General features: G+C 60.0%; 1 protein-coding gene across 3 annotated transcripts; it reads left to right on the forward strand.

Moving 5' to 3' along the window:
- Positions 1-1,860: 1,860 nt before the first annotated feature.
- Positions 1,861-23,758, forward strand: LOC111149229 (carboxypeptidase Z). 3 transcript variants are annotated; one of them, XM_022506178.1, is made up of 11 exons: positions 1,861-1,963; positions 6,571-6,603; positions 7,984-8,388; positions 10,601-10,813; positions 13,392-13,588; positions 14,165-14,326; positions 14,761-14,919; positions 17,794-17,929; positions 19,905-20,044; positions 22,891-22,990; positions 23,285-23,758. In XM_022506178.1, the coding sequence occupies exons 1-11, from the start codon at positions 1,861-1,863 to the stop codon at positions 23,650-23,652; spliced, it is 2,016 nt and encodes a 671-aa protein (XP_022361886.1). In that variant the 3' UTR covers positions 23,653-23,758. The 3 variants fall into 3 exon arrangements, with proteins under 3 accessions (XP_022361886.1, XP_022361887.1, XP_022361888.1); XM_022506179.1 differs by having other exon boundaries at positions 8,014-8,388; XM_022506180.1 differs by lacking the exon at positions 6,571-6,603 and having other exon boundaries at positions 8,014-8,388.

Genomic DNA, 23,758 nt, shown 5'->3' on the forward strand with positions numbered 1-23,758 from the left:
AATAACAATAGCTAACATGACCCTTTCTCTTTCCCAAATCTCAGAAACCACTGGTTTGAAACAGTATCATTATTTTATATACCACTCAGACAGAAAAACAAACCCACATCGAGGGCTGTAATAGGAGATGCCCACACAAATCTGGCCACATATGGGCTGCAGGCTCAGCGTCCGTGAGAACCTGACCTGCCCTCGGGACGGGACAGCAAGGAGACTTCCATGCCTCCTGCTGGCACGTGGGGAGGAGGGCAAAACCTCCCTGAGAATGGGCACCCACCAGCTGGCACTCAGGAAGGGTAGGTTCTGAATTTGCCCTCCCAGCTTGGAGCGGAGACCCCAGGCGGGAAAGTCAAAGGAACATGCCTGGGCTGCAGCAAGCCCGGAGACTTCTGGAAGAACCAGCTGCGGTCTGGGTGGACAGAGGGTGGCATGGGACATCCGATGCCGAAAAGGGCACCTCGAGTCGATAAGCAGGAGTGAGCTGCTCGTTCTTGGGACCACAGATGGATTGAAGCTCTTGTCCAATGTTGACCCCATAGCAGGCAGCGTCAAGTCCCGGACTCCAGGTTAAGAGGCCTGTCCAAAGTCTTGGGGCTGAGTGGTATCCGGCTACAGGGTCAGGCCTCCCCGCCGCCCAGGACAGTTGGTAAAGGAGTCCCATAAAGGCACACGGATGCTAACGACTGTCTGGGCCGATGGCCTAGCAGGGAAGGGACAGGTCCAGGGAACCCTGCTGGGATGTGGATCCAGGTGTCTAATGGGCAGTGTTCCCAGGGCCCAGGGTGCGAGCACACCAGGGGCTGCACTGCAGCTGTGCGCTCTGACAAGTGGCTGGCAGGCAGATGTGTGCACATCTGGACGGCAGATCAGCACCTGCTGAGCTCCACGGACCGGGTGCTTCAAAGGCATTGGCTGAATCCCAAAGCAGTCCTGGTCCCGGGAAGACAGAGAGGCTCTGGGCAGATAGACAGTGAGCTAGGGGCTCTGGGGCCACTCTACTGGGCTTCCCTCCTCCCAGGCCCCTCGATTTCCTGCCAGGATGGCTGTGGACGATGCAGGCATGGGCTGGGGATAGTGGGAAGGAGTCTTCCCACTCACCCAGGTTGTGGGGTCACGCAGGCAGGGCTGTCTGCACTGGACCATCTCAGGGCCCCCAATTGCCTTTGCCCCCTCATCTAGAAGGGAGGAGGGTCACCCCTATGAGACTTTATGCCACACCTGGGTTGGTCTGTTGCCCCCTCTGATGAGCCAAGTGAGGCCGGCCACATTTCACTGAGGACGCTGGTGCCAGGCTCCCTGCCCCAGGCTCTGCTGGAACAACCAGGAGGGGCTTTCTCCCCGGGGTGCAGAGAACCCCCCTGGGAAGAGAGGAGCTGCCCAAGGACATCCTGAAGCCTCCTGCCCTTCCTGTCCCTAATCATCCCCCACAGGCTCTTCTGGAACCCCCAGAGCCTGGCTCTGTGGGTAGGGGTGCTGGTCACGCCTCCCTCCACTCATGGGACAGAGGAGTTACTTGGCCCGGGGCACAGCCAGCTGGGTCAGCTCCTGGCCCCCAGACCTGCCCTGTCCGGAAAGAGGGTTTTCTCGGCAGGATCCGCAGGTGTCTTGGAGGTCAGCTCCCCTGGGGCCTCAGGTGGGCCAAGGGAGACCGAGTCCCGTGGGGGCGCCGGCCTTGGGGGCGGGCCCTGGGCCGGAAGCCGGCTGCTCCGCTTGCTCCCTCCCGCCGGCATCCCTCGGCGCAGAGTGTGGGCCGCGCTGTAACCCGACTCCGCTTGCGCTCCTGGGGGGCGGGAGCCCAGCGGCCTTCGCCCCGCGGCCTGAGTGCCACATCACTGCGCTGCCGCACTCCCGCCGCCCACCATGCCGCCCCCGCTGCCGTCGCTGCTGCTGCTGCTGCTGCTGCTCCTCGCCGCGCTGGCCGCCGCCGCCCGGCCCGGGTGCCCGCTCGCCCGGGGTACCGCCGGTAACTTTCCCACCCCAAGCTCCGGGAACTTTCTCCTGCGGCCAGCGACCCCTGGCCTGAACACATCCCGCGCGCCCATGACCTTGGGCGTCCTGGTGGGCTGGAAAGGGGCATCAGGCTCTCAGGATACAGGGAGGCTGGAACCCCAGGGCAGAGCGCAGCAGGCAGCTGGGACAGCAGAGGGGCTCAGTGCGCTGTCCAGGGGAGTCCTCCTCGGTACAGGACACAGCGGGTGGGGTGTCCTGCCGTGGGGTCCGAGGGAGCAGGTGCCAGCACTTTGCAGGGGACAGGCCATCCAAGGTCCCTGTTACTTCCAGGAATGGGGCAGGCTATGGGCGGCAGCGAACTCTTAACCCCTCCCTGCCACCTTGGGCCAGTGATGTGGACAACACTATCTCTGGAAATGGGCTCGAGGGCCCCCGGGAAGGGGCTCAGTCCTCTGGGAGGGGGCGTGGTCATCAGGGAGGGAGTGGGTGTGCCTGGAGGGCTCTGGGAAAGGGCTAAGGGGTGTGCCTGTCTGTGTGATCTCACCCGAAAGTGTGGGGTAGAGGCAGGGGACCTGGAGTCCTGGGCTCTGGCCCCTCCTGGAGCGGACTTCAGTTTCCCCTCGTGTTCAGAGTTGTCAGTGCATCTAGTCCCCTGTGCTCAGGGTCCTTATCAGCAGCAGACATCTCTGTCCCCAGAGGTGGGGGTCCCTTTGGGCACAGGGGTCTGGACATTTCTCAAAGGCCAGGGTTTGGGGATACCCGAGAACATGGTGGCACAGCCAAGTGCATGTGCCAGGAGAAAACGCCCCTCTCAAATGCACCGATGCCAGTCTTTCCTTTTTCTTCCCTCGCCATCTGGGTTTTCACTGCCACCCCCTCCAGCTCTTGCCCTCACCCCTTACCTCCTCCCTATTGCTGCAGAAAGGCCCAGGCAGAGTGTGTGCATGTGCATATGTGTGTGTGCATGTGCATACGTGTGTGCCCATGTGTGCACAGGTGCACAGGCGGGATGTGGACTGAACTCTCACTGGGTCATGCACGGATGGACCTTCCCCTGCAGGAAATGTCTAGAATCAGGCTTTTCAGGGACCATGGTCCCCTCCTCCAGGAAATCCCCCCAACCTGTCCTTTTCTGAGGGAGAAAGGCAGCCCTCTCCCCTGGAGGCTGGCACAGACCACTCCTTCCTCACCTTGAGGCAAGGGTGGGGGGAGCTCGGGCTGAGGCCCCGAGGTGGCATTGGGGACTGTTTCCAGGAGAAATCCTTGCTCCAGTCCGGTCTTCCCTCCGGACAGAGGACCACGTGCGGTCCACAGAAGCCAAATGGCTTTTCCTGACAGCAGGCTGGCGCTGGCGGGGACTGGACAGTTGGTGTCCAGGCTGCTGTGTCTGAGACCACTATCCCTGTCCCTTTTGTACCTGTCCTAGAGCCTCAGGGCAAGCCTGGACCCTCCCCTCCACCCTCGTCCCTTGCCTGATTTGAGGCCTCCATCTTGAGCCTATGGGCCGAGGCAAGGTTCATGCTCCAAGGGCCCAGGCGGGTCTGGGTTCAAATCCTGGGCTCTCTTCTCTGCTATGTAGCCTTGCACAGATGGGCCACCCTCTCTGGCCTCATTCAGGTTTCTCATCTGTTAGAAGAGATGTTGGTCCCCTTCGCCGGGGACCAACAACCTAACCTGGGCTGAAGAGGGAGGACGGGAGGGAGCCGGCCAGCCCAGGTCAGCTGGGCCCCTCGTTGAAGACATGCTGACACCTTGTGGTCACCTGGTGGAACGGGCGTGTGTGGGCTATCAAGGAGCCCCAGCCTTTGGATCGGGGTCTCTAAACCCAAGGATGCCAGCCCCGTGGTACTTTTACATTTTCCAGTGGTCACACTGGAGAGGGAATAAAGCACAGGGGAAATTCCCCTGAAAAGCCAGTTGTACGTAAGCCAGTCTCTTGTTCGGTGCCCACTCGCCCAGGGGCCATATAAAAAGTATGAATGAGATATTTTATGTTCTTTTTTTAGTACTAAGTCTGATGTTTGGTGAGGACGTCATCCAACCAGCAGGTGTCGGCAGGGACTGGCCGCCGGGAGTGCTCAGTGGGGCCCGCAGCCCCCTATGGCCATAGCAGCAATGCCCCCCTCGACCTCACCCCAGCCCTGGGCTCCCCAAAGGCGCATGCACTGGTGCTGGTTTCTTGTCAGGATGGAATTGTGTTCCCCTACCAAGAGATGATGGAGTCCCCATACCTGTGGCTGTGACTTTGCTGGGAAGTGGGGCTTTGCAGGTAAAGTAGGAGCACGAGGATGTCAACAACCGGCTGAGAGTGGGCCTTAAATCCCTGACAGGTGTTCTTAGGAGAGGAATAGATTGGGACACAGACCCACCAGGAAGGACACGTGATGATGGGCGTGCAACCACAAGCCCAGGGTTGGGGTCCCAGGGGCTGGGAGAGGCAGGGAGGACCCTCCTTCAGATCCCATGGAAGGGCCCAGCCGGCCAGCCCCTGATTTCAGGTTGCCATCCTCTAGTGTACGGGACGGTCACTGTCTATCTACCAGCTTGGGGGCTCTGTTACACTCCAGGCACACGGATGCAGGTGTGGGCAGAGGAGCTGGAGGTCCCCAGCCCAGCCGTCTGTCTGGGAGGTTTCGGGCTCCAGAGCAGACCCTCTGAGTCACAACATCTATCCCTGGGGTTGAGCAGTCAGCGTCGGATACAGACACCCGTGCACAGGACCCTGCGTGGATATGATGCTTTGACCCATTGTCCTGTCATTAACTCGGTGCCTTTAGCTGCAGAGACGAGCATGCTGTTCCAAGCAGGGTCCTGGGTTGCTTTCCTGGGATTCCCTTTTTCCCCTCACGTATTGGTTCAGCCCGACGCCCTTCTCATGCTGCAGAGGATGGTGGACACGGGTCAGTGATCACATTAGACCTTAGAGACTTCGGAGTGTCGGGCGGCGTGCCCAGGAACGCCCTCCCCTGCACGCTTAGGGGAGCAGGTGGCTTTTGCTGCTTGGGGTCCCTTGAGCTCGCCCTCTGCCACTGGGCTCATCTCAACACGCGTCACCAGGGGTCCAAGGTGGGCGCGGGTGGGCACACAACAGCCCATTGTTGGCATTAGAGTCTGTAGAACTTAGGAAAATTATTCAGGAAAATTATTTTAGGAAAATTACCATCTTGTCTATCGCTTTTAGCCACATAGGACAGCCTGAAACCCTAGACTTGTGGTCTCAGGGGTGTTAGAAAACAGTAACAGTAACGGAGCTGGGCTGGGCACTGACCGTGGGTCGTCCGGTAGGACCTTCATGTTGTTTCCACATGCATAGAGTAAAGCCCGCATGCAACGAGGAAACAGAGGCCCTTGCCGTGTTGTTCAGAAGGGGAGGCAGAGCGGGTCCCCAGGCAGCAGGCTGGTCCCGCTGAGCCTTGGCACCCAGCCAAGCAATTGCCTAGATCTCTCTCAGTTGCCAGTTTAGAGAGTGGAATCCAGGCGGTGAGGGGGTGCCTTGTCCCCATCCCAGGAGGACGCTGGGAGCTGGTCTGCTGCAGGATCAGGGGCTGTGGTTTCCTCGTCTGTGGAGGGCACACCATGTGCAGAGGGTCCTGCAGAGGGGAAGCTGCCTGGCCGGGCCCACAGGACCTGAGCCCACCCTCCAGCTGCTTCCGCTTCGGGGCTCATGTTTGTTCTCTCAGGAAAGTTCTCACAGCACCCAGATTTCATGGCACGTCGCCAGACGGGGCTCCCACCCTTCCCAGACTCACGGATCAGGGCTGGGTTTTGTGTGAGGGGTCAGGATTAGAACACAGGCTTTTCCCTCTGTTTCTGCCTTCTTCTGGGCTCCCCTCTGCACCCCTTCCCCCTGTTTCCCACTCCTTCTGCCATTCACCCTGCCCTGTCCTCCCTGGACGCCTGCCAGGCCGAGGCCCTCTCATGCTGATTTCCATCCGTCCTGATCTGCTCCCCACTCTTGGAGCTCTAAGAGCCCTCCGGACCTTCTAAGAGGGCACTTGGCGGGTGGCGCTGAGTTAGCCTGGTGTTACTTGCCTTCCCATCGTTCTCACTGTTGGGCCCACCTGCGTGGGCCTCAAGGCGGGCCGTGGGAGCCCATGGTTGCAAGGAACACTGTCCGTGCTGGTCCTCCTCTCCCCAGTTCAGAAGACCATGGAACACAACTCTTGCAGAGTGTTCTGGAAGGGGGTGGGGAGCTGGTGTCCATCAACTCTTGGGGGTTTTGAATAACATGGGGTCAGAGTTACTGGTGAGGGTAGAGCCAGGTGTGGTACAGGCTCCAGGAAAGGCTGGTTAAATATTCGGGAATTTTGCCAGAACTAGTTGTTCAACTGCTAGAAGCTTGGAAGGGCCCCCACGGGGGTGTTTACTCCACAGTGATTGACAAACACGGCCGGGGTGGGGGTGCCACCCACACCGCGCTCTGGGTGTCTTTCCTTAGGCAAGTCACTGCACCTCCTGGGAACCAGGCTCCCCCGCTGCGGAGCGGGGAGCAGGGCTCCATCAAACCCGGAGGGTTGGAGTGCAGCCCTGCCGGGGGCCCGCCCAGGGTAGTGTGCCTTCTCGGGACGACAGGATGACCGGGGTCCGCACCCCTAACCGCACTGTCCTTTCTCTTCCCAGGTGACTGTCACGGGCCATGGGCTGCCGACAGTGGTACGATGCACGGACTTCTCTCTTGTTTGTTTTGGTAGCCCTCCACACTGTTGAGTCCTTTAGAGACCCGAACCCCCAGGTCCCAAGGGGCTGATTAGTAACAAGGCCCAGTACTCAAATCCAAACCCCTTCTTAATCAGCTGGAAGGGAGACAAAAGAGGAGGGACTCTCTCTGCAGCCTGGGCTTCCCACCCTGGCTCTGCCCCCAGATCCCCCAGAAATGCTCCTTCCAAGCTTCCCTGCTCCCCTCGCCCCGTGGCTGGTTGGGGCATGATGTGGCCATAGGTTCATGGCATGTCCGCTCTTTTTCCTGGGAGCTCCCTGGGTCTTGGGTCTGTGCGGACCCCTGCCAGGCAAGCCCCTTTCCCTCTCTGGCCCCTGGCCCTCTGCTCTGTAATAGAAGGAAGGGAAAGCTGACCTCAGGGGGTGGGCTTGACGATCAGGTGGGCTCTGACAGCTCTGACGAGCTCAGAAGCAGATGCATTTCCTCAAGTCCCCTCCTGCTAGATTTGGGCATCCGGTGGGTTCTAAGTGGAGGGACCAGACTTCTTTGAAAGGCAGGGAATATTCTCTCAATGTAAAAGTCAACGACACATATAAAATGTTTTGAGCAGAGAAATCACCCCATCCCTTTAAACTTGGAGAAGTGGCAGCATCTTGTCACGTGTGCCGTGAGCTACCATGTGTGGGAGGTGCCCCTGAGGGCACGGGAAGGGGCAGCGCGGGGATGACTGTGCCCTCAGCTCCGTGCTGGGCAGGGCAGTGGGGCCGGCAAGCGCCCTCGGCCACACGGGGTTGGAGAGAGAGGAGTTACAATCACAGCTGAAAATGCCCAGGGACAGTGAAATCCCCATACCCCAGACACCCACCTGTGAGATGCAGAGCTGGATCAGGCCGGGCTGAGCCTTGGGCATCCTGCGAACCAGCCCTGTTCTCAACACCCTGAGCCCAGCTAACCACTCCTCGATCTGCCACTTTCCCGGAGACAAAAGGCAGTCCAAGCCAGCTGCACCTTTGGGGACTGGTTTGCCTCAGGACTGTGAGTTTGGGAGGGTCTGCACCTGTTTCTGTCCAACCGAGAGTCTGCTGGCTTCTTCCACGTCCCTAATGCGGCGACAGCGAGGCTGGCTTTCCCGTACCCATCTTGCAGCTGTGGCCGCTGAGACCTAGAGCAGCTGGCCCTGGCTCACCCACTAGGCAACAGCGGAGCCTGCTTCATCTCGGGAGCCTTGCTGGGTCCCCCTCGGGCTGTGGCTTCTTCCCCAGGAGCCCTGGGGGTAGCCCTGTCCCTGTGGGCTCCAGCCCCATGGGACTCTGCTGGGGCAGGGCGGGCCCTCGATGCCCATGCCTGACGGATGCCCGTGTGGGCCCCGGAGGCAGGGAGTGACGCGATGACCCCACTGCCCCCAGCCACGTGCGTGGACATGCCGCTCAGGACCTGCAGCGACGTGGCCTACAACCAGACGGCCTTCCCCACGCTGCTGGAGCACCGGTCCCGGGAGGCAGTGGAGGCCAGCTCTGAGTACATCCTGCTGAGTGTCCTGCACCACCTCCTAGAGGGCCAGTGCAACCCAGACCTGCGGCTGCTGGGCTGTGCCGTGCTGGCCCCCCGCTGCGAGGGTGGCCAGGTGCGCAGGCCCTGCCGGCACGTGTGTGAGGGCCTGCGGGAGGCCTGCCAGCCCGCCTTCGACGCCATCGACATGGCCTGGCCCTACTTCCTGGACTGCGGCCGCTACTTTGCAAGCGTGGAGGAGGGCTGCTACGACCCCCTGGAGAAGCTGCGAGGTATGTGGGCCCCCGAGGTCTGGGGGGGAGGGTGCTTCCCCCAGGAGGCCTGCCAGGATTGCCTGGGGCCGGCCAGAGAGGTGGCACAGAAGGTACTGGCAGGGAGTCGGCCTCCCCAGAGTGGGCTCAAGGAAGTTATGGGAGAGGCCCTGAGAGCCAGACTTGGGTGTCTCGGGAGGGGGAATGGGCGGTCCTAGGCAGTGGTGAGCCACTCATCTCAGCAGGCATGCAAGGAGGTTCTGGGGGGCAGGGTATTCCAGGGCAGGTGGGAAGGACAGGTGTCCTGAGCCCAGCCCTCCAGGGACACAGTGCAACCCCGAGCAGGCCTGGCTGGGAGAACTTTCCATGGCCGTGGAAATACTCTCTCCTGAGCCCATCCCAGCCAGTAGCCACCGGTCACTCATGGCTGCTGGGTGCTTGGAATGGGTCCCGGGCTGCCCAGGATCTCACTTTTGGTTTTATTTGACTTGAAAGAATGGAAGCTGGAGTGGAAGGGGTCAGGCGTGGCTGGTGTGGGCCGCCCTGGACAGGGCAGGACTTCATGGCCCCCAGCGTGGCCCGCTCTCACATCACCACGCTAATGGTCGGGTTCACAAGCTCTAGCGCTGGGTGCCACCCCCGAATGTGGGTTCTTACCCCAACTTCACAGAGGACAAAGTGGAGGCCCTGGGAATGCACTGGGAATGGCAGCAGGGGCATCAGTGTTCACCTGGTGGAGTCAGACCGCTGGTCGGTCTGTGCATTCATTGAGCGCCTGCTGTGTGCTTGGCTCCATGCTGGGTGCTGGGATGCTGATGATGGCAGGGGAGGACGGGGATGTACATCTGGGACCATCTGCGCTGGCCCCCCGGTTCACTGGCTGTGTGGGGGGCGCAGGAGTGACCCCGGAGCAGGCTCTGGGCCAAGAAACTCCGCCGCCCACAGGCGTGTGCGCAAATGAAGGGGGCCCATGGGCCGTGTTCTGCCGGTGGCTGATAGGAGCTGTGTGCATGTGCAGAGGCTGAGACTTGGCTGTGGTTGCACTGGGAGAGGGCAGGGGTGCAGAGGAAGGGAACCAGACATCCCCATGGGGCTGAGCCTGACTGCCCTGGGAAAGCCCATAGAGGTGGCCTGAGAGAGATTATTTTGGGCAATTCTGCCACCAAATTGCTGGTTCTGTCTGCTTTCTTCCTCCCTTGAAACCCTTTTGAGCAGAAAGAAAACCACAGGGCCAGTGAGAGGCTTGGGGCAAAGGATTAACCCTTAACCAGCCTGTAGGAGCCACATCTTCAGTCCAGAGACAGGGAGAGGGGTGGACACCTGGGCCTTAGTCAGAGGGATGGGGCCAGGTTGGGAAGACCAGGGCTCCTCCGAAGGAGACCTGTTAGAGTACAGGGTAAAGCTTCCCTCCCTCCTCTCCCCTCCCACCCCTTTCCCTCATCTCCCTTCTCCTTCCCCACCTCCCACTCTCTCCCCTCTGCCCCTGCCTCCATCTCCCTCCACTCTTCCCTCCTCTCCCTCCCCTTCCCCTCCCCTTCCCTTCTCCTTCTCCACCTCCCACTCTCTCCCCTCCCTCCTGCTCCCCCTCCCTCCACTTTCCCTCTCCTCCCTTGCCCTGACTTCCTCCACTCTCCTTGCCTCCCTCCCCTCCCCACCCTGCCCTGCACCGGCACCCTCACTGCTGGGTTAGTAATCAGTGATGACCCTTGCTGTCATCATAGTCATGGTTGGTGGACTCTAGGGAGCCCTTCTGAGCCGAGGGTGCTGGACTGACAAGGCAATGAGGCCGCCTCCACCAAGAAGCAGCGTAGGAACCTCCACCAGCACCAGGTTTAGAGCTAGATGTCTGTGGAAAACAAAGCCTCTGGAGTCAGGGGGTGGTCTCCCCGGGGTCGTGGCTTCTGTGGCTGTGTCTTCGCCTTTGTTGTCTCCTGACTCGTATTTCATACGCTTTCCGCAGCCACTGTTTGTACTCCTCACCGTGGCAGCTTCAGGGGTCCTTACAGCTATAGATAATAGGCAGCATAAAGGGGATTTTAACGGAAGACAGAAACAGGTTGACCCCCAAGCTTCCGAGTGTGGCAGGGGAGGGGGTGTGAGGGCGCGGGGGGGGGGTTGGCCAGGGTCCCAGGGGTTGTTGGGGAGCCGGGCGGGGGAGGGACAGCCACGCTGGGCAGTGAGGGAGACTGAGGGCAGCTGGCGGCTCGCCCCCAACACCCCCGTTCTTCCCCAGAAGGCCTGGACACGGAGGAGGCACTGCCCTCGGGCCTCCCGCCGACCTTTATCCACTTCATACACCACTCCTACGCACAGATGGTGCGCGTGCTGCGGCGGACGGCGGCCCGCTGCGCCCACATCGCCAAGACCTACAGCATTGGCCGGAGCTTCAACGGCAAGGAGCTGCTGGTCATCGAGTTCTCGGCCCGGCCCGGCCAGCACGAGCTGAGTAAGCCACTACCGCTGGCGAAGGCCCAGGGGAGATGTCTGTGTTCGGGCCAGCTCCCAGGAAAGGGCTCTGGGGCGCGCAAGCCCAGGTCCAGCGCACGGCAGGGGTGGGGGACAGGGAGCAGGAAGGGTCTGTGCTCTGCTTGCTGCTCTGGGGCACATGGCCACATCCCACAACGGGGAGATGGGAGCTGGGGGCTCCATCCGGGGGAGTGTCTCCCCCACAAGTCGGGGGAAGAGAAGCAAGCGGGTTCCTGGTGGCCCTGGGCATGTGGACCCTTGTCTGTCTCTGGGGAAATGTAACTGTGCTTTGTGCATTCTGTCCTTTTCACAACCTCTCCCTGGCACGCTCGGACCCAGGCAAGTATGTGCACGCTTGGTCCTGGCCACTCCACATTGGTTCCTTGGAGCGGCTTGGTGAACGTAATCTCCCAGAATGATCTGAAGGAAGCATGTCATCCTTTTCAAAAACCAAGTCCATTTCAACTCATCAGGCTCAGTGGTCTTGTTTTGAGATGGGGCAGAGCGACGTGGAAAATGCTTGATCTTATCGGTTTGGTGCCAACAAAGTGGGAGGTCAGACCCCACTGCAGCCCCCCCATTCACTGTCCTCCATTGTGGGGGTGCTGAACAGAGCTCACCAGGAAGCTGGATCTCAGAGCAGGGGCTGGGGCTCAGGGGGCTGGCTCGAGAATCCAAGCGATTCTAGCAAAGTCTCAGCCCCTGGCTGGGAGGTCTGTGTCCCAGGTAGTGAGCTGAAGACCACTGTGAACCCTTCCTTGGCACTGAGGGCATCAGAGCACAGGGGCCCAGTTCTGGCCTCTGCCAAGAGCCCTTCTTTGGCCCTGTCCTCAGCTGGTCTATCCCCATGACCGTAGGAGGCACAGGGGTAAATCCAGTAGTAGTTCCCTTTGGACCCTTGGTTTTTTAATTGGAAAAAATATGCCATCTGAGTTTAAGTGGTTCTGGTACCTTTGCTGGGTTCGCTACACTCAGCCTGATTTTCATCCTCGTAGTCTGGGCAGCATGGATGTCATGAGCCCAAAGCTCATGACAGAGATCACCTGGCCCCACCCCAGCCTCCTTGTCCCACCCTGCCTCCTGCCCCTCCAGCTCGTGGGACGCTCTGGGATGAAGATAGGATTCCTCCCATTTCAGACTGGTGTGCAGCTTTGGACTGTGGTGAGGGATGTCCCCTGTGAGAAGGTCAAAGGAAATGACCATTGTGGGAAGCCTCAGGGTCATTTGTACCCTCAGAAGGCAGGAGGGACACGAGTGTTTGCTCCCATGGCTACAGGTCCTTGGGCTGCGCACAGCCAGGGACAGAGATGCCATTTTCCAGATGAGCCATGTGAGACTCAGAGAAGAGAGTTGACTTACCTGAGGTCACACAGTAGCAAGGCTGCCAGACCCCTGGTCTACTCTTATTTTCTATCCACATTCCACTCACCCATCCATCCATTGAGCCATCCTTCCATCTAGATAACCAAACATCCATCTACCTATCCATCCATCACCCATCCATCTTTCTATCTGTCCTTCCATCCATCCATCCTTCTATCCCTCCATCTGTCCTTCCAACTTTTCACCCATCCATCCTTCTATCCAGATATCCAAACATCTATCCATCCATCCATCCATCCCTCCATCCATCCATCCCTCCATCCATCCATCCATCCATCCATCCATCCATCCATCTTTCTATTCCTCCATTCATCCTTCTATTCAAATATCTAAATATCCATCCATCCAATCATCCTTCCATCTTTCTGTCCATCCTTCTATCCAAATATCCAAACATCCATCTACCTATCCATCTATCTGTCCTTCTATTCCTCCATCCATCCTTTCATTTTTCTATCCACCTTTTCATTCATCCTTCTATCCTTCCATCCATCTTTCCATTTTTCACCCATCCATCCTTCTATCCAAATACCCAAATATCCATCTACCCATCCATCCATCCTTCCATCTTTCTACCCATCCTTCCACCTATCTTTCTATCCCACTATCCATCCTTCCATCTCTCACCCATCCATCCTTCTGTTCAAATATCCAAACATCCATCCATCCATCCATCCATCCATCCATCCATCCTTCCATCCATCCATCCTTCCACTCTTCTATTGAAATATGTAACCACTCATCTACCTACCCACCTATCCAACCCTCTATCCATCTTCCATCCTTTCACCTATTAATCCATCCTCCCATCTATCCTTCCTTCCTAGATTCCTTCCTTCCTTCCTTCCATTTGAGGCCTGTCTTCCCATCTAAGCACCATTGTACACCTTAATTTACTACACAAATATAGAAAGTGGCCATGAATAAAATTCACACCGAGCAATGATAACCTACATTGTTATTAATACCCTTGATGTGTTTTGCTAATAATTGTGGCTAAACTTAAGGAATGAGCTTAGTAAGTCGTGACTTTGATGAGACCTCATGAGTCACCGAGATGTTGGGGTCAAAACAAGAATGACTAGGTCCCAAAGCATCCAGCTTTTTTGGGCCCTCATGTCTCCGGGGACCCTAGGGTTTGAGACGACCGCTCAGGTCCCCATATCTCCCCCAAGTGGAGCCCGAGGTGAAGCTCATCGGCAACATCCATGGAAATGAGGTGGCGGGGCGGGAGATGCTCATCTACCTGGCCCAGTACCTGTGCACCGAGTACCTGTTGGGCAGTGCCCGCATCCAGCGCCTGCTCAACACCACGCGCATTCACCTGCTGCCCTCCATGAACCCCGACGGGTACGAGGTGGCAGCTGCTGAGGTGAGTGCCCTCTATGTCAGATCCCATGGGCTACTGCCTTAGACAGCCTCCCATCTGCTCCTTCACTAGCAGTGATCAGAGGTCTGTGTGCACCCGCCATTCTGGGTGACAGGCATTCAGCAGGCATCAGCATCGGCACGATCCTACTCAGGCTCAGGGGCAGACACCCATAACTCTGAGGTGTGGGAATGAGAGGATGTGCTCTAGAGAGAGATCTGATGGAAAGGCGGGGCAGGGGAGATCTCACAGTATCTGGAGGCCCGGAAGCTCGCCCATGTGACTTGGAGCAGAGCCCCAGCAGGGGTGGGGAGCAAGCAGTATACGTAACTACTGGGGGGATTCAGGCCGGGGAACGGCCAGGGCAAGGCCCTGAGGCTGGAGGCTCAGTCAGGAGGCTGGATGGGAGGAGCCGGATGGATGGCAGAGGAGGTAAAGGACAGCTTGGCTGGACGTGCTCCCACGTTCATGACACAAGGCAGCCCTGGCCTCCGACCCAGCCCGGCCCTGTGGCCTCCCTACAGAAACGGTTGAGGTGGGGTGTGCTGACCCCCAGGTGGGGGTGGCCTGTGCTTCCAGGGAGCCGGCTACAATGGGTGGACAAGCGGGAGGCAGAACGCGCAGAACTTGGATCTGAACCGCAACTTCCCTGACCTGACGTCCGAGTACTACCGGCTGGCTGAGTCCCGCAGCGTGCGCAGTGACCACATCCCCATCCCGCAGCACTACTGGTGGGGTAAGGTAGGAGCCGTCCCCGAGCCCATCCCCTGCGCACCATCCTGCATTCAAGGGGTCTTTCGTTATTCCGGGACTGCGGGCCCGGTCTCCCCAGGGCAGGGGAGTCTGAGCCTCTGAGTCTCTGCTTCCTGCCTGGGACATGGGGTGTTGGGGTTCAGAGAAGACGTATGGAAAACACCCTGGGCCTGGTGGGTACTCAGAGACAGCTCCCCTAGAGGGAGTGCCTAGAGGAAGTGACGGCGCGGGGTGGTGGGGAAGTGAGTCTCAGGCAGGGGTGTGGGCCAGTGGGAGAGGCCGGTGGCATCTGAAGGGATTCTTGAGGGCCAGGTGGGGGCCGAGCCAGGGCCTTGTGGCAGGGAGGGTGGGCCCAGAGATGGCTGGAGGCAACCAGCAGGGGTGTGTCAGGTCCTGACCATGGCCTTACCCGTGCTGGGCAGGTGGCGCCCGAGACCAAAGCGATAATGAAGTGGACACGGACCACCCCGTTTGTGCTCTCAGCCAGCCTCCACGGGGGCGACCTTGTGGTGTCCTACCCCTTTGACTTCTCCAAGCACCCCCAGGAAGAAAAGATGTTTTCTCCCACGCCCGATGAGAAGGTGAGAGGGGGCGGGCCTGCTGTGTGTGCAGGGGAGGCTATAGGGGGAGCGGGGCCCAGGCAGCCTAGGCGCTGGCCTGGCCTTGTCCCTTTTCTGAGCTCAGTGAGACCCACACAGTCACAGAAGCAGTAGGAGCCTTCCAGGCCCAGCTCTAAAGGTTCTTCCTCCAGGAAGCCTTCCAGGCATCTGGGAGCAGCTCGTCCTTCCTCGGTCCACGCCCCACCTTCCATCTGTGCCCCCAGCTGGGAGCCCCTGGGGTGAGAACCTTAGCCCAGTGCCCTCCCTGCCGGCGCAGGGAGAGGGTGGGGTTCCAGGCGAGGCCGGCAGAGGGCAGTGCTGCAGCATGCATGGTGTCCGCCTGACGCTGGCCGCCTCAGGGCTTCTCCAGGGCCTTGCAGGTTTGCTGAGGGTCCCCAGGGCCAGGCCAGCTCCATGGGAACCCGGCTGCCACAGGATCAGAGAAGAAATTCTGACCCTGGAGTTCCCTTGGGTCTGAAGAGGTCCTTCCCCTGTTCAGGCCTCAGTTTCCCTCACTGGTCAGACCAGCAGGGCAGGGGATGTGATCATGGCCAGTTCCTTCTCCACCCCATTTTTCCCTTAGGGACTGGCTGCCTGCAGTTCCCCCCCACTCAGTACCCCGCCCTGACCAGGCTCCTCCCCAGGCCTGATCCTGGAGCTCGTGCAGGCTGGTCTTCTGGGAGGTGGGAGTTGATCACTTTCCATCTTGGCTTGGAAAGGTCCTCTCTCTCTGCTCAGTCACCCAGCAGGCCTCCCTGTGTCCCAGGGCTGATGGGGAGCCAGGCCTGCCCTCTGCTTCGGGGCAGGGCGGGGAGTGGGGGGCTGTGGGGACAAGTACCTATTCCCCTCCTTCAGCCACGCAAGTCAGCTCAGCCTCCCCCTGCTCCCGGCACCCTGTGCTGCTGGTCTGCGTCAAGCAGGACCGGCCCTCGCACGGAGGGTCCTCATCCAGGTCGGGAGGCAGAGCCCGAAGCAGGCTGGACCGGGATGGAGGGTTGCCAGGTGGCCAGGGACGGGAGAGGGTGTGTCTCTGTGTGCGCACGCAGGTGTGCAGGGTGAAGCCCCAGCCCAGCCCTGGCCTTCAGGAGGGCTGCCCTGGAGGAGAAGGTGATTTCCCACAGGCACCCAGCAGGGACCAGGAAGCAGAACAGGGACAGCAGGCAGAGGGCCCTGCCTCCAGGACAGCGGGGAAGGCAACTCCTGGGTCCCCCGGGCTGCTTGCTCCTGTGCCCCTTCCTCCTTGCACTGCTTCATCCCTTCCCTCCCTCCCCACCACACGCCCCTGCAGCTAGCATGGTCCATGCTCAGAGCCCAGCACGTGCTCCAGGCTGGGTGGTGTCCCCTGTGGGCCTGCTCCTGACCCCTATGCTGTCAGAGGGCAGGGCTGACAGTGGGACAAGGCCCATGTCCCCTCAGCAGCATGAGCCCTTGGTGCCAGGCCCAGTGTCTGAATCCGGAGGCATATGCGTGAAGATGTCCCGGGGGTGAGGGAGTTCGCCTCAACGAGTCCCACCAGAGTCAGAAAACCCAGAGTCCTCCCCACCAACCATCAATCACGGATCGATCACGCTCAGGCTCACAGCCAGCAGTGGTCTCTGTGGAAACCAGGGTCCCATGAGGGGGCCTGCGGGGCAGGGGCGTGGGAGGAGGGGCTGGCCAGGGTGTCCCAAGTCTCCTCCCCCAAACTCTCGTGGTGCCTTGTGGATGAGAGCCAGCACCTCTTGGTGGTATTCGGGCCATCTATTCCCCTTTACCTGTCCCTTCTGCCAAAATCTTTCTCCCAAGCTCAGTTCAAGCTCTGTCCTCCCCCTTAAACCCTCCCCAGCCCAGCCCACCACCAGCTAGAGGGAGTGAGAGCGTCTGCGGGGTCCCAGGCAGCACAGCTGGCCAGGCCAGTCCTCCCCGTGGCCTCTGGCTTGAGCATCTGCAGAGAAAGCTCCCCCACCCCCGTGCCCCCTAGCTCATTTACAGCTGGCTGTCCTCCTGGAGTCCTTGTCCTGCACCTGCCTACCAGGTCAGGCCTGTTCCCAGCAAGGCCTGTGGCTTGTATGTCCCTGGGACCCCACTGGAGAGACCCTTGCTCTGGCCTGACCCCACCTGCCCAGCCTTCCCCTTTTTGCAGGCATGTCCGGCCAGGACAGACTTCTCCCAGGGCCACAGGGCTCTGGCAGGCATAGTCTGCTATGCTCTGTTATCCACATGATCCCAGCTTGGGAGCTGCCACCCTGAGCAGACCCCGTGTCCTGTGCTGGGACACAGGCATGGGGGGACCTGTGCCCCTGCCTGGTGTGGAGGCAGCATGGGGGGAGGACTGCGCTGGGGGCAGGGGCCGTGGATGCACTCAGATGCACCCCTCCACCCACTACAGTGGACGCTGCACATGTGCGGTGACAGGTGGGGGCCTCCCACAGGCACAGGTTGTGCCCCAGGGAACATGGGGTGATGGTCATCATAGAGGAGTCAGTGGTGACGTCAGTGAAAATGAGGCCTGCCCCAGTCTCTTGCCTATCCCAAGGCCTGCCCTCTGCAGGAAGGTCAGCTTTGCAAGACCTCGGGGAGCCCTGCCTGCTTTCCTTCAGTGCACCCCCTTCCTGGGAGAAAGCCCACCCTCCCCAGCCAGGTGGGCAGGGGCTCCACAATGTGCCAGGTTCCCACCACAGGTGCCCTGAGCTCTGGCTCTTGTGCCTCCAGGCCTTTGCACGTGCTATGCCATCTGTGAGGACACCGCTTCCCCTTCCTATCTGTGCTGCAGACCCCTCCTCAGCCCATTGGCCCCAGCGCTGAGGGTGTCTTGCAGGGCGCTCCACCTTCTGGCCTTGGCCTCATGAGAAACCTGTCCCTTGGTCTCCCTTCCAGATGTTCAAGTTGCTGGCCAGGGCCTATGCTGATGTGCACCCCATGATGATGGACAGGTCGGAGAACAGGTGTGGTGGCAACTTCCTGAAGAGAGGCAGCATCATCAATGGGGCAGACTGGTACAGCTTCACTGGAGGTGCGGGCAGAGTGGGGGCTGGGCTGGGGTGGGGGTGGGGAGGGACTGGGCAGGAGGAGGGAGGAGAGAGTGGAGGGAGGGAGGCGGTGAGAAGGGAGGGGGAGGTTGGGAGAGGCTGAGGTGGGATGGGTAGGGGAGGGGTTTGGGAGAGTGTCGGGGAGATAGAGGTTGGGGAGGGGCTGGAAGTGGGGAGGCCTGCATCTCCTCTCCACAGCTCTTTCTGGGAGCTGGATTCTGAGAGTTCTGGAAGGTGGGGGAGGGGCATAGGTGCATCACAGCCCCGTGAGGGCGTGGTCTGGCTTCAGTTCTGCTGCTGTCTTGAGGTTCTAGATGACAGGTGTGGCAGAGCTCTATGCCAGCTCCCATGCCCATTCTGCTGGGGACATCATGAGCTCTGACCTTGCGTGACCCTACTTGTGACCAATTTTTCCCGCCCCTTGGCGGTATAGGAGGGGTGCCGGAGGGAATGAAGGACTCCAGTGAAACCTGAATTTCAGAAAAATCATGAAGCATTTTTGGTACTGTATAAGTATGTCCCAAATACTGCATGGGATATACTTACACTAAAACTCTATTCACTGTTTTTCTGAAGTTTCACGTTAACCGGGTATCCAGGTGGACATCACACAGAGCAAAGCGGGGTGCGTGCCCTGAGAGCCCCTGCTGGGCCAGGCCCACCTGCTCCTGTGCTCTGCCCCTCCCCCTATCCTGGCATGACACTCAGTATTTGGGACATTTGGCAGATGAGGAAACCGGGCTTGGGCAAGACAAGGGCCTATTGGCATCCATGCCACAGGTGGTGGGGTTGTGGGCAGAGGACAGCCCCTTCTGTCCTGCACTGAAGCCAGCTCACACCCCTGCTTGGCCATCTTGCCCCTGCTGCCCTGAGATGGCCCCGGGTGGGCCTTTCCCAGGAGCACAGGGCACTTTCTCTCCGTCCTAGAGCCCAGGACCTGGGTCCCTGACTCTGAGTCTTGAGCATGACCCCATGTCCAGGGTCTGCAAGGGACCCAAGAGGTGGGTCTGAGCCTAGGAGAGCAGCCGGACTTATGGACACAGGGGCACAGACCCAGGGAAAACATGGGCCAGTGGCCAAGGACAGGGGGACGGGGGCCAGAGGCCAAGGACAGGGGGCCGCGTGGACTGGAGCCTGGATGAAGGTTAAGTTGGTTGCAGCTGCTGTAGACTTCTGAAGGGCAGGGGTGGCTTCTTCCAACAGCAGATGGGCAGAGGAGGTAGGAATGGGTGGATGGGTGGTCCAGAGCTTCTCTGTGCCGCTGGATTGGCTGGTTGTCCAGCCTTGCAAAGCCTGTGCTCTCCCCAGAAGTGGGGGCTGGGGACCTTCCTCCCGGGCTATTCTTGGGCCCGGCTAGGCACATGGACACTGTTGTCACCCGGGCCCAGGCCAGGAGCGGGCCAGGGGCTTGGCTCTGCAGGCTCATTTCTTACCCACCGAGGGGCACACAGGATGGAGCGTAAGCCTGAGAGCACTTGGGTGCCAGACCGCACTTTGGATTCAAAGTGCAACTCCAACCCTGCCCCTTTCCCCCGTGAGATCTGGGTCAGAGCCTCTAGCGCCCTGGGCCTCAGTCTGTTCATCCCTAAAGTGGGGATAAGGGCAGCAGCCTCCCACGCACCCGGCCGGAAGTGGGGAGTGGCGAGCACGTGGATGTCGACCATGGGCACGTGGGTGTCGAGAGCGCAGGCGTGTGGGTGTCCAGAGCGTGCACGTGGATGTCGAGAGCGTGGGCGTGCGAGTGTCGAGGGCGGGCGCCTGTGAGTGTCGAGGGCGGGCACGTGGGTGTCGAGCGCAAGCACGTGGTTGTCCAGAGCGTGGGCGTGTGGGTGTGGGGCGCGGGCGCATGGGTGTCAAGGGTGGGCGCATGGGTGTCGATTGTGGGCACGTGGGTGTCGAGTGTGGGCGCGTGGATGTCGAGAGCATGGGCTCACGCTCAGGCCGTCCCCTGCGCTGCAGGCATGTCCGACTTCAACTACCTGCACAGCAACTGCTTCGAGATCACGGTGGAGCTGGGCTGCGTAAAGTTCCCCCCGGAGGAGGCCCTCTACACGCTCTGGCAGCACAACAAGGAGCCACTCCTGAACTTCATGGAGACAGTGAGCCAACCCCCACCCACCGGCTTTGTTCCGCCTGCCAGCGCGGCCTGGCCTGGGGCGAGACTGCGGGCACAACTGCCCCTCACTTGTTTATCCGCTAGCCTTCTGGCTGTCCACTGGCCACCTCCTGTCGGCCAGCCCTGGGGGCACTTGGGACCTCCAGGGCCATGCATTGGGGCCCTAGGATAGTGAGGCTTTCACGGCCTAAAGGGATAGCACTGGACTGGGAGGAGGCAGGGACCAAGGCGGCCCAGGGATGGCACCTGACCCAGCCTCAGAGATCATAGGTGCTTCCTGGAGGAGATGATACCCGGGCTGCATTGTGAAGAAGTAGGCGAACAAGATAATGAGAGAGCTCAGGCAGGGGGACGGCATGGGAGGGTCCCCAGGCCACAGCGAGGAGCGTGGACACGGGAGTGGACTGTGCGCTGGGTGACGGGGAGGCCTCAGGTGCTGTTCTGGGTGACAGGGCCTGGAGCATGTCTGCCCCTCAGGTTCAGAGGCACTGGCTGCTGGGGGAGGCGTGAGGCAGGGGGAGGGAGGGCTAAATGCTGTCTGTGGGGTGGGGGGCACGTTCATCCAGAAGTAGGTGGTGGTGCTGAGCAGATGCCAAGGGGAACGTGTCTAGAACAATCATCAGTGGATCCCGGAGGGGGTCCTCCAGCAGCTGGGCAACCACATCCTGTGCTCTCCCAGTCCTGCCTGCTGGCCTGGCTCACAGCTGAGGGGAGTGGTGTAGGTGGTCAGAGGGCAGTAACCCCGTGGGTCAGGCACACAGCGGGGTGGGGGGAGGGAGGGCAGAACCCAGTGTAGTTTTGCAGACGCCTCAGTGACTTTTCTTCTGAGCACTCTCAAGACTCAGGTGACTCACACATTGGCACCATGTCCCCAGGAGAAGCAGGCCCCGAGGGAGACACAGGGTTGCCCAAAGGGGACGGTGAGGGGATGTACATACATAATACGGGACACTTGGCGCTCCTACCTATGGCATTCAGTCCTGACACCAGTTCTGGGTGTTTGAAGAGTCTGCCCCATTTTGTGGGGTGAGGGACAGGTGCCTGGGAAGGACGGCGCTGGCCTGGGGCTCCTCGGTCACGTGTGGGCTCCCCAGCCTGGCTCTCAGAGGCCACAAGAAAACCAGAGGAGGAGAGAGAGGGTCAGATAGCACAGGGCCTGCCCAGGGTTGCCCAGAAACTGTCCAGAGCTTGTACTTGGATCTGCCTGCCCTGAACCTCAGTCATGTCAATGAATCCTTTCTAGAAAGATCAGGGACCTTCCTCTAGGCAAGAACCAAGCAGAGCCTTCCGGATCCGCGGCTGCCGCTGTAGAACAGAAAGCAAAGCCCAGATAAGAGCTGGACGTTTTTAGTGTTGTTCGAGTTTCTGTTTTATGGCTGAGCCCGAGACCTCTCTCGGCGTGGGGCAGGTCACCCTTCAGTAATGGGTCTGGGCCAGACCCCTTGCTCATTTCATTTTACGGCTGTCTGGTGGAAATTAGTTTTAAGGAGCCTTAAATGGGACTGGGATTGCTCTGTGGATATTGTATGTGAGGTCTTAGGGTATGAAGATTTAATAGTGAGCTCGGAAGTGTGGCAGGCCTGTCCTGCAGCCGGGCGTGGCCGGCCCCTGAGGACGACGCCCCAGGAAGGCCGTGCTGGGTCTTCTGATAAGGATCGAGGCTGTCATGGCCCATGGAGGCCTTCCTCACAGTGATGCTGACCAGGCCTCGGGTGGGTGTCTGCGTCTCCCCGGGGTGGGAGGGGAGAGGAGGGGCATGCACACCACATCTCTGTCCCTGCCGGAGGGCTCCTGGTGCCTGGGTCGGCCAGAAGGTGACTCCTCAGCCCGAAGGTGACTCGCTTAGCCTGCTCAAGCTGACGTGAACTGACACCCTACTATGTGTCTGGTCTGTGCTCTAGGCTTGGGGAAGGAGGACAGATCGTAACATTATGGTGAGATCAGGGCTGGGAGTGTGGAAGCCCAGCACTGGGGACCCCGGAGAAAAGCCCTGATGTGACCGGTCGTCAAGGAGAGCTTCCTGGAAGAAGAGGAACGTGGGGGAGAGGAATTGGCTGGTTCTGAACAAAGGAGGGACAGGATGGGGGTGGGGGTTGGAGGCCTGGAGTGGCCCTGCAGGTGTGGGGGGGCATCCTCCTGGGAGAGAAGGGAAGAGTCTCTCTGCCCTCCCACCCAGTCCCCTTGGCCTCATTTGACATGACCTATGGGCCCTAAGTTGTTTGCAGTCCCATAGAGCAAGGGTGAGTTGGCTTGTTTATTGTCGACATTTTTAGGAGGAGTGTGAACAGGCCCAGGCAGCTCTAAGGGGGACATCCATGGGGTGCAGCTTCCTCACCAGAAGGCATCCACTCGAGCGTGTGGCATGGGGACCGGTCTGTACGGATGGTGGGCAGATCCCGCATCCCGGCTCTGCCGCGGGCCTTCACGGGTGTTGATGCACATTCCCCAGCAACACCAGAGGCTCATTTTACAGATGGGGGGAGACAGTGCTGAGATGCAGGGTAACTTGTCCAAGACCAAACAGCGGTTGGTGCCTTGGCTGGGACCGACACGAAGGCCTGTGTCCTCGTGGTGCCCGCACTCAGGAAGGAGTGTCCGCACCAACCCGCTTTGCATGTGAAAGGGGACCTGAGATGAGCTCCAGGTTTCTCTGCTCAGCACCCCTGGCCCAGGAGAGCTGGTCAGTGGACCCTCGAGCAGAACTGCAGGGTCAGGCGTGAACCCAGAGCGGGGCTCTGAGCACAGATGGACAGGAGCTGGCTGGGCTGGGCCGCCCAGTCCTCTGGAGAGCACACACCATACCCACGCCCTCCCTCTCCTCTTTTTCAGGTGCACCGTGGCATCAAAGGTGTGGTGATGGACAAATTCGGCAAGCCGGTCAAAAACGCCCGGATTGTGGTCAAGGGCATCCGCCATGACATCACCACAGGTGAGCCCCTTTCCTGGGGCCTGAGCTGTGGTGGCTGGCTCCCTCCCGCAATCTGTCCCTCGTCTCGGTGCCCCAAGAGGCCGCTCCACTCTGCCTTCATGGGCTTTGAGGGATGAATAGGAGTTTGGCTGAGGAAGCGGGTGGTAAGGGTGCTCCCGGCCAAGACAGAGGCAAGTGCAAATCTGGGGTCCACTTGCCCTCCAGGCTGATGCACCTTGGACCCCCACGTCTCAGCACCCCAAGCCCGAATGGGAACCTCGGTCTGAGAATTGCTTCTGTTCTGTGTGTTCGCAGCCCCAGATGGTGACTACTGGAGACTTCTGCCTCCGGGGTCCCACATCGTCATAGCTCAGGCGCCCGGCTACTCCAAGGTCATCAAGAAGGTCACCATCCCTGCCCGGATGAAGAGGGCCGGCCGCGTGGACTTTATTCTCCAGCCTCTGGGCACCGGACCCAAGCAGCTCCTCCTCGGGCCACGGAGACGTGGGTCTGGGCTCCGAGACCCACCAGGAGGTGCCAGCCGGTATGGGGAGCCTGAGGAGCTTGGCCAGGAGCCCCTCGGGGGGCGGAGGCAGCCCTCCGTGGGCGGGAGCAAGCCATGGTGGTGGTCTTACTTCACGTCCCTGAGCGAGCACAAGCCTCGCTGGCTTCTCAAATACTAGCTGCCCCCCCCCACCCCAGCCCAGAGGCTCCAGGCTCTTGACTTTGTCTTCCGAAGACACCCTGTAAAGCTGTTTCTGTTTTATTAAAGTCACTTTATTCACTGTC

This window comes from Enhydra lutris, unplaced genomic scaffold, assembly GCF_002288905.1.
Source record: "Enhydra lutris kenyoni isolate GAN:26980312 unplaced genomic scaffold, ASM228890v2 scaffoldscaffold21, whole genome shotgun sequence".
In the NCBI taxonomy this organism is placed as follows: domain Eukaryota; kingdom Metazoa; phylum Chordata; class Mammalia; order Carnivora; family Mustelidae; genus Enhydra; species Enhydra lutris.